The following is a 10,992-nucleotide window of genomic DNA, read 5'->3' as shown; positions in this document are numbered from 1 at the left end:
AGTACGGACATGCTTGCAAATTTCACCTGCACATTCTGCAGAGTTACCAGGAAATAAACTTTAAACAACCACACTACCATGGGTTCATTGTTTCTCTCTCACAATTTTGTTTTCTCCCAGATTTTGAAAGCGTTTGTTCTCATTCACTTTGTGACACTTAATCTACTTGGTTACACTCTCATTTTCTCAAACCTTGACCTCCATCTGTTCCTGCACCTCCTTCACTCTCTCAATCACCCATTCATGTCCACACATTCCACTTTTCCCATGTACAGTAGAACTGCACATGCGCGCTCTCTTTTTGGCCAACGGTCCTGAGTGCAGACGGCACTGGTCTTATGTAACACTCTGTTTCTCTCCTTCCGTTTCCCACTCTCTGACATCAGAGGAAGCGGCTCCCCGCACGCCTGTTAATCCAGCCTGCTGTTTGTCCGAGGGACATGTGGCCACGGCCCTACCCCATAACCACTATTGACTAAGAGAGACATTTGCCTTGTTTACCCTTCTAGCGGGCGCTGTCGCTTATGGAGCTACTCCTGTCCATATGTCATGCAGTTTTCACCTGTTTATATTTAAATTTCTCAGCCCCTGGCCTTGAATGAGGAATGCATATATCATTGTGATAGTAGTTGTCTAGTCACTGTAAATGCCGAATTGTGCTTTATTACACTTAATACATTTTTTGAGTCGTTTAGTGGTTGACTTCGGAGTTTTTTTTTTTTTTTTTTGGATGGTGCAGATACCTATATCTACAGAGCAGGGTTACTTATAGACAAAAAAATTATGATATATACAATACATAACTTATATTATACAATATTTACTTCAAATTAACAAAAAATAAAAACGGAAAATGTTTATTGTCCATTAACCCTCTGGGGTTTGAGGGTGTTTTAGGCCCTAGAGAAGTTTTGACATGCCTTGACATTTGTGCTTTTTTTCAGTTGCTTAAAAACATATTAATGGCTGATAACACTGTATTCAGCACAAACTGGGCTACAATAATATGTGAGCAACATGTATGTACATGTGTAAAATAAAGTTTATGCAAGGTTTCTGAAAAAAAATAAAATGTTAAATCATTGAAATAAGGCAATACAACACATACTAATCATTTGTCACTAAGACTTTTGAGAACGGGATCTTGCAGCCTAGAGTTCTTTCTGACCATCCTGATCACTCATTCATACAAAACAATATAGTAACTTAACTTTTGTAAAACACTTTTAGTGTTAGAAAGGTCATATGCGAGGAGGCGTGAATTATCATGAATATTGATGTGATTCACACCTGAGGAGACAAAGACCCTCCCCTGGGCCTATCAATGAGGAATGTGACAGAAAGAGAATGAATGTGAGGAGACTTAATGTTCAAAATCAAGTTTTAAGTTAAAAGAAGTAATTTGACTATACATTTTCTTTACATAAAGACTTAAAAAATGTAGACCTACACTACCATTTTAAAGTTTTAGAAGAAGTCTATTCTGCTCACCAAGAGTCTTCGTCTACAGTAAAAACAATGATATTGTGAACTTTTTACAATTTAAAAGAACAGTTTTCTATTTGAATATATTGTAAAATGCAATTTGTGATCAAAGCTGAATTTTCAGCATCATTACTGCAGTCTTCAGTGTCACATGATCCTTCAGAAATCACTCTAATATGCTGATTTTCTAATATGGGCATATTTAAAGTGCATTTGACTCATTTACACCTGAACACATATTTGAAAGCACAAGCTTTGTTGATGATAATGAGACAGCATAAACACTATTTAAAATATAATCTAAACATTCATATTATTTTTATATCATATTACATATCATATATACATATATATCATACAACATACAATTTAAATGCCTGCTTTAGCCAAAACCACATTTGTAACTAAAACTTGCCTATTAGGAGTCATATTTCAAATTTCAATACTCTGAATCCTGGCTGGCAAGTCTGGAAACAGTCCCACTAGTAAACTATGTACATGTTTATATAAAATAGCATGTCAACTAATGAAAACTAAATTATTACTCGTCCGAAAATGTATCCTCGGCTGGATCCAAGTCACTCTTCAAAATACAAACATTAATCTGAGTCCCGCTCTTCTTCTGAGGAAAATGTTAACTCTTTGTCACTATCCAGGAGCTTCCTCGCCTGTGTATCGTGCCATCTTCCAAACACACAGAAAAGTGAATGAACTTGAGGCTTTTTAAGGCACAGTCGGGGGCGTTTACCATTTGCATTGATCGCCTTGGCACATATCCGTATGAATTGCGCCCTCTTCTCGTGGGTGTGATCACATTAGGGATAATTAGCTGATCCAGGAGAAACTGTACATCACTTTGTTTCATACACATTACGTTGCAGGAGAATATTTGTTTTCAATTTGAATTGTTTTATTTAAAAGTAAACATTTTAAGATTTCTTTAGACATATGTTTCATGTTGTGAGATAAGTATTCGTGGAGTTTTCATTTTTGTGACGTGTTTCACTTACACTAGGGGTAGCCAACACTTCTGTCAATCAGGAAGTGGACAGTTATCGGCCAATGTCGGTAATCCCAAAAGGTCCAAATTACATTTGATTAATATGCTTCTCCATTCCATCACTACTTGAAGGGTGATGACCAGTGTGAAATTTATGAGACATTATATTCTGTCCTTAATGGGTCTCATGCTCTAATAAATGCTTACAAGTAGGGATGCACCGATACCGATTTTTCTCTTCCGATTCTGATACTGGAAATCTCATTATCGTCCGGCCGCGATCCTATAACAGTGTTGTAGTTTTTTTGCATAATCAGTTTAGAATATCTTAACATTATTATGTGGAACACACTTTAATATGTAAAGAAACACAAACCTCTAACTACACATTATTTAAATATAAATGTATAGCTTATTAAGAAACTCTTTATTATTAACTAGTATACTGGATAATGTAGCAGCAAAATTAACAGTAATTTCAGTCTTCAGTAGAAAAGAAACCAGTGTTTTATTTTGCTTTTTGTTTTCTTTCTTTTTTCCCCCAAAAATGTTTCAATTTACATCTGGATTTTTTAAGTAAACTTTAAAGGATTCAGATCTCTTTTTTGTTCAATTTAGTTATAAGACATCAGTCCACTTTTCATTCATTTATTTTTTTGGAGCCCATTCAATTTAAATATTATTATAAATTGTAAACAAATACTAATGATGACAATAATAATACATTTTTATTGATATTATTACTGACTTTTAATTTTAAATACAACAGTAATATATTTAAATCGTGTGCTTTTTAAATCCGCACACTTTTATTTTGACATACTAAACTCCAGGAATTCCTGTATGTGTCTGTTTGTAGGCAAGTTCACAGTAGTTGAAATCTTATTCCAATTCTGGTAAAATACACCTCTGGCGCATGAATTATTGAGCATCTACATCTGAGATGTTGTTCTAAAAATAGCCATGTGCCCGTGTGTGTGCCCGTGTGTGTGCCCGTGTGTGTGCCCGTGTGCGCCCCGTGTGTGCGCGCCCGTGTGTGTGTGTAAACAGAGCAACACCATTCAATAACGTGCTGGTGCTGCGCATACTAATATATTTACTTATTAAACATAGCCTTTTGTGATTCACAGAGCTATCGCACATCTTCAAGTGGCTTTGAATAAAATGTACGAGTCATATGAACTGCTTTAATGGTGTTTTACTGGTTCTTTTATGTCATTTTTGGAGCTTGACAGTAACGAACATGACTAACACACAGTATCGAATTTGGATCTGGCTCGTCAGACCGATACCCGATCCGTCTAATAGCTTCAGTATCGGAGCCGATACCGATCCAGGAATTGGTTCGGTGCATCCCTACTTACAAGTTGCATATTTGTGCATACAGAAAACATTCTCAGTCAACATTTGAACAACGATCCCCACAGCCACCGTGTCCTTGAGCAAGGCACTTAACTCCAGGTTGCTCCGGGGAGATTGTCCCAGTATAAGGGCACTGTAAGTTGCTTTGGATAAGTGTCAGCCAAATGCATAAATGTAAATGTAAACATTTCCACCGGAAATTCACAACAGTTTGATCAGTTTTAATTGATCAGTTTTAATTTTATGCAAAACCTCTCATATCTATAACACAATCCAGTAAAATAACAAATAATTTTTGGGTGATTTTATTTATTTTTTGCAACAGTCCAGGGCGAATTCACTAAACAGTTGTGCCACTTTTGCACGTGTTATTTTTGCACAAAAACCTGCGTCTTGTTCACTAACTACCAGCAATCTAGTTTTTGTCATTGCTTTATGTGCAAACACATGTCTCCTTTTTATATAAATTAAGCAAATTATAAATTGTATTTCATTAACATCACACTTTTACAGCCAGATGAAAGGAAATGGTAAAAATTAATAGTGGGTGAGGTGATGCTGTACAGTCTTGGCAGAGTGAACCAGATTGTGGTGGTCCACTGCATCCTCTGCTATATAGCACTAAAAATCACTTTGCAAAATTAGGATTGCGCAGAAACCAGCACAGACAGTGTGTGCAAATAACTAGCACTTTTCCAGGTGCAATACGTTCTTAGTTAATTTCCCTGTTACTACATGTGTATTTATATTTCACCATGTTGCCAACAAAATAACATCCTAAATTTTACATAAACACTGTTTGCAAGTAACAGGATCAGACAGTTTAAAACGTTAACTTTAAGCATGAAGTACAAAACCATTCTCTTTGAATACAAACAAGACTTTATTAAACTATTCTAAACCTAATACATAAACTAATCTAGCACACTTGCGCACACACACACACATAAACACACAAATTGACCAGTTAAGAAAACAAGATTTGGAATACTGGAAATGCAGAATATTGAGTTATGGCAATGTATGAAATGTAGCAAACCATGACAGAATGAACCATCAATCTATCTGTTTCACCTTCGTATTTGACCGCATTAGCGGTATAGATTTATATCTAATACACAAGATTAGCGAGACATGGAAATACTGTACTTGGTTTCTTGGTCAGTTGATGAGTTGTTTCTTTCATTGTGTCGGAGGTCTGGTAGTTGAGCCAGAGATGACGAGAGGGGCAGAGAACCTAATTGGCAATGACGAGTCAAGAGATGAATGGGTTTCATTCATAGGCAGGCTGCTGTGGTGCGTTCAGGGGCTGAAGGCAGTTGCGGTGAAGTAAACTACTATTGTGAAAGACTTTGTGGAAAACAAAGACTTGATGAAAATGCTAATTTCAAAATAAAACGTAGACTCCGCATAGACTTTTTGTTCAGTGTAGATTTGGTGCGCAGTATAGACATTGTGTTCAGCGTCGATTCTTTGTAGGCATGGACTCTGTTTTCAGCATCGACTCCACTCAATGGTTTGTTCAGTGTCTTGAGTTTTTAATCTTTCTGACTGGGCACAACCCAGAAGACTTCGGACCAGTCCGAAATTAACTTGACCATGGGGCGTAAACATCTTTTCCTGCCTCAAGTTAATTAGCATATAATTGTTCTTGTTACATGCTTTTCCTTAGTTTCCTTCTCTGACTAAAGGTATTTCAGTCCTAATCTTTGATAGTAACAATACAATGCAAGTTACATAATTTTACCCAACATCAACATTCTGGAAATGAACGATGGACTTTATAAGGGTAATAATAATAACTGCAATGGTAATAACATTCGTGATAAGCAATTCAAAGAGTAATAAGAATAAATCATATGGTTAAAGCAGTGATAACTTTATATGAGGTAGTCTGACAATATCTAAGGTAGATATACATATGAGAAAGACAAGAACAATGTTAGTTCGATTTGTTTGATGGTAAAATGTTAGTAAACAGTCTTGGAATTTCACAGCTTCAGATCTTTCTCTCTCTCTCTTGAGTGGAGTTATAATAAAGTTATAATGATTACTCCATTAACTTAGAGCATGGCGATGCTTGATTATCTGTTATTGTAGATTATATGGTCAGGCTAAGCCTGGTGTATATAATTGCCCTGTATATTGGTCTCACATGCATTGAGAGTTGGGCTGTGTGGAAAAGTTCAGTCTCTCTACAGGGGACTCCCCAAGGGAGTGCAATCTTTCTCACAGTTCTATTGTTTAGTGAAAGGTTACAGAATGCAGCTGGGAGAGTCTTTTGGCACCAAATGTATAGATTCATAGTTTTATGGCCTAGAAAGTCCCTAAGGTCATCCTTCCTGAAGGTTTTACTTGTTTTACTCTCTTGTGCACATAAAGTCCTACACTATATATATATATATATATATATATATATATATATATATATATATATATATATATATATATATATATATATATATATATATATATATATATTCTTAGTATATTTACATATGTCATTGTGAATAAACAAACAGAAAGGAGCCACATTGTGGCAGTTAATTAGTGTTTGTTTTACAGGCCTCGTTTAGTCTTGAATTTTTTTTATCCTCTTTCAAAATGGATGCTTGTTTGAGCATCAGAAAATAAGATGTAACGCAATTTCAAACTTGGTGCTTTTTTTAATAGCTCAAAATCGATTTCCTTGGTTAATCTCAGTTGTAATTTGTAAAAGCCTTTTGGGTGAAAGCATTTTCAGGTGGTACTGCTGGTTACCAGGGCAACTATATTTTATTATATTTTTTTCCACTTAATTTATCTTTTCTTAAGAGTTCGACGATTCGGATAAAAGATTGTGTAAGCATTGTTTCTTTGCTATTCTGGAGTGATTCTTCTCACAATTACCTTGTGAGCATGGACCGTATGTTTGAACAGTGAGTGAGTGTATGGTGTATTAGCTGGGACTCATGCGGTCAGTGTGTGCATGGCTGTTATGAGGTTAATGAGTGGATTTGCTGCACTGCAGCGCTGTTGGTGTCTTATGCTGATGTGCAGCAGCTGAGCACTCTCACCCACTGCAGAGTCATAAATCACTGCATCTCTCTCTCTAAACATACTGTACATTATATCTTTATCTCTCTCTCTCTCTCTCTCTCTCTCTCTCTCTCTCTCTCTCTCTCTCTCTTTATTTCTCTATCCTTTTGACTCCCCTGCCAGACTGAGCTTCTCATTTGCCCATGTGCTGCCTCTGAGCTGGATCTGATCTCTGAGTCCTTCACTCCCCTCACCTTCAGCACATACACACACACATTTCTTCTGTTGATCCTGGTGACAGTTTCCCAGACTAATTTTACCAACTATAAAGGGCATGAGTTGTCATAACTGTCATCGGGACCTTGTACGACTTAAAGTCAGCATTAAAAAGTGTCTGTAACCCATTTTACTTCCGTAATGTGACATATTTCCAAGTGAAACAGGACATTCAATAATAAAAAGAAACAAAGAAGGGCACAGCTTATTTTTATCCAAAGGGAATTGATTGTAAAGTAAAAATTGTGCTTTAATACCAGAATAGATCAGTTGGTTGGAGGGGAGCGAGGGAATACAAAATAAATCTAAATAAATGTAGTATAATGCTAAAGTTCTAAAAGATTGTCAAGCATTACATTTTGATTAATGCTGGCAAATATACATTTTCTTTTGAATAAAATGCACTAATAAGTCTTGCAAAATAAGACAAGAAATGTGTATTAAAAAAGGATCAGACTTCATGTTGACTTTAAATTGATTAAGTTAAGTTAAATTGATTAAAAAATTATATTGAATCTTTTAGTTTTAATAATTACTATATTACTAATTTGATAATTACTATAATGTTTGCAGTCTGTTTCGTTCATAGCCTGATCTTGCTGTCAGCTATTGCTTATCTAATGTACTCATTTGCATATTTTGCGGTTTACACATGCATCCAATTCTTAGGGACATTGGGCGATTTCCCCATTTAACTTTACATCACTTTCACACATTCTCTCTCTATATCTATCTGTCTATCTATCTGTCTATCTATCTGTCTGTCTATCTGTCTATCTATCTATCTATCTATCTATCTATCTATCTATCTATCTATCTATCTATCTATCTATCTATCTAAAAAATTCTGAGATTCTGATACTTGCTGCTCCGCCTTTGTAAGAGGACTAATAGAAGGGGTTTGTGTGTGAGTAATGGTGAAGCGAGTGTATTTGTCATCTGTTGTCTTCTTTGAGTACTTAATTGATTGAGTGTATGACGTGTTTCTTTTGATGTGCTGAAATAGATGATTACGCCTCTTTTAGTAACTCATGTCTGGCAAGGCCAGAATTTGTGTACTTCATGTGCAATGCAGTGCATTTCCTGTGCAATTTGAATGGAACACACTTAACAACTTCCTCTGCTGCTAAACAATCCATTTGCCTAGTTAATGTGCCCAGAGTTCTTTATGTACCTGCCCAATATTACCAATATTGCAATGCATTAGAAGAGTACAATTTGTGGTCTAAAACATTGTAACAATCAAAGCTTGGGTTGTGGCCCACTTGAGACAGAGCTGCTGACAGCAGTTTTAGAATGGACAAATTTTACTGTGGGAAGATGGTATAGAGTTTTGTTATTCTCTCTTCACAGAGTATGTACTGCCACAGCATCATGGATGAATTCAGCCTCCCCTGCTTCACTTAAACCGATGAAACCTGGATCGGTGGGAACGGAGAAGAATAAACCTGAGGAAAGGTACAGATATAAACACGCACACAAAAAAAAGAAAACGCATTCGCTGTACACTCACACACATCCATAACTAATTTCTCATAGCTTGTAATTAATTTGTAGGGATGTACAAGTAGTGGTACTTGTTAAACTATACCAAAAACCTATGAAATATAGCTTATATACTATTACTGACCATGACATTTACCACACAAATAAATGCTAGTAGGAAAACACAATGTCGGCACATTGTTGATGTTTCAAAATAAACATCTGATACAAATGTATTCCCATACATATTTAAATAAAATATCATTTTATTTTTTATATTGGCAATATTGTATGCCTCTGTTCAGCTGCAGAGTACTCATATAGAGTACAGACAAGCGAGTGTACCCAGTGACCTTTCCAAGTATTTCCATGGAAGTTTGACTAATTGTGGTGAATTTGTGCGGTTTGTTCTAATGTTTTAAAAAAAAAAAAAAAAAAAAGCTTGTTCGTATCTGCTGATGTGTGGTTAATTGGGGTCTGCTCTTTCAGCACTCATACTTTATGGTTCTGTTCCAAACCTTGTGAGATTCCTTCGGAGGTAGCATTTTAAGACATCATAGGCGCTCTTCCGATGTGAATAGGTAGGTACGCTGTTCCAATAGGTAGGTATCTAAATTATGCTGCCACCTATGATATCTCATTTTGATTTAGCGGTCAGCCGATATTAGCCTTCCACAGATATATATCGTATCGCCGTAAATTCTTTCCGATATGCGCAGAAATGAAAACTTTGCATAGTCATATTGGTGCACAATCCACATAGAAAAGGTTTGTTTTCATTCCAGCTAAAAAATTTACTATATCGGCCACCATATCGGTAATCAGTGAATTTCCCCCGGTATCGGTCTTAAAAATCCCATATCGGTCGGGCTCTATGGAAGACAGCAAGTCAGCTCACTAAGTTTTGGAGCAGACCCTGTATGTGTATCAACCAAATGTATTTACTTGTGTCAAACAAACAATTCAATAATTTTACTTAAATAAAAATTGTATATGTAACTAAAGTAGGTACTTCATGGTACCACTAATGAGATTACTGAAAAACAAAGTGTAATCCCCTACATTACATGAAAAAATATCTACTGTAATGTGCCACTCCCAACAACACTGCTCAGAACCAGTGTGTGAGTAGTGCCACTAAATGGAAGTCACAAAAAGGAACAGTGTGAACAAATTTCCCATGGCCAGTTACCCAATGTATGGATGATCAGTTATAATGTCCTGTATTTTAATATTATTACTAGATAAGGTGTCAGAAGGGCTGGGTATTGAGTTTGATACATTTTAGGCACTGACCGAATTGCCTCTAAACAGTTGAGTATAAAAAAAAATCTTGTCTTTCGGTACCAAATTGCGATACCTTAAGGGTTAATCTCGTCAGCGTCAGAAAGCATGTAGCATGCTAGATGTGCCTGAATCTAAAAGTGCCGGTGATTTGGCTGTGTAGGCATCAAGGAAAAACACTAGTTTACGCTGGTTACACCCAGAGACGCAGCTCACACGTGAGGCTGTAGTGTGTATGTGTCCCAACCCCCATAGATGTAAAAGATGTGGAAAAGAACAAAAGTGTGGCTACATTTCACCAGGCTCGATGCCAACAGTGCTTGATGCAATATTTGCAACAAGATAATTGCTGCCAAGACCAGCAACACGACAAATCTGATGAAGCACTTGACAGTGCTCGGAATAAACTTAAGAGCAGAAAGTTGCTCCGTCTTCGACTGCAAGAAGACCGAGCCAGTGCAGTCATCCTCCTGCCACAGAGCTTCCTTGAACATGCACACCACACAAGTCCTCCTCCAAAACTACTGATGAATGCAGCGGTGCTAAAACTGGGACTCCGACAGGTAAGGTTAACGTTTAGCAAACAAACCAACAAACAAAATCGGCTAACTTGTAGTGGTACATGCTTGTGTACTTGTTAAATTAACGTTTCTGTGCACGGTGACATAGTCTTATAAACTGGGACCTACGTAATGTTAGATATTGTTTGGATGTATGGCTATAGATAGCTAGCTAAATCGATGCTAAAAATGCTTTAAGGTTGACAGTAACTGATCAAGTTTAACTCACATTAAACTAGTTATCTTGTTAAACCACACTTATCCTTGGGGTTGGCTGAATTAACAGTTTAGCTTTCTTGTTATTTTTTTCCCTCTTCACATTAATGTTATAGCCTCTGCCCCTGCCGACACTGGCATGAGGAGACCAGAAGGCTCAGGAGATGAGTCTTTGAGTCTGTAAAATAAGTCAACAAACGGAAAAAATAAAACCAAAAATTTTTGAGGTAATATTTGTAATCTTGTTCAAACTGATTTCTGAAAATTGGTATTGAAAAAAGTATAGTTTGGAACCGGTATCGAAGT

The 10,992-nt window shown here is 36.5% G+C and overlaps 1 protein-coding gene across 1 annotated transcript in view; it reads left to right on the top strand.

The window, feature by feature from the left end:
• Positions 1–10,992, top strand: part of LOC127643434 (rho GTPase-activating protein 10-like) — a 135,131-nt gene that overhangs the window by 113,154 nt on the left and 10,985 nt on the right. The window contains exon 21 of the mRNA XM_052126185.1: positions 8,495–8,599. Coding sequence (XP_051982145.1) covers positions 8,495–8,599 — 105 coding nt within the window. The remainder of the gene's footprint in view (positions 1–8,494; positions 8,600–10,992) is intronic.

This window comes from Xyrauchen texanus, chromosome 5, assembly GCF_025860055.1.
Source record: "Xyrauchen texanus isolate HMW12.3.18 chromosome 5, RBS_HiC_50CHRs, whole genome shotgun sequence".
In the NCBI taxonomy this organism is placed as follows: domain Eukaryota; kingdom Metazoa; phylum Chordata; class Actinopteri; order Cypriniformes; family Catostomidae; genus Xyrauchen; species Xyrauchen texanus.
Note: the sequence above shows the minus strand (reverse complement) of the source record. Positions and strands in the feature narration are given on the sequence as shown.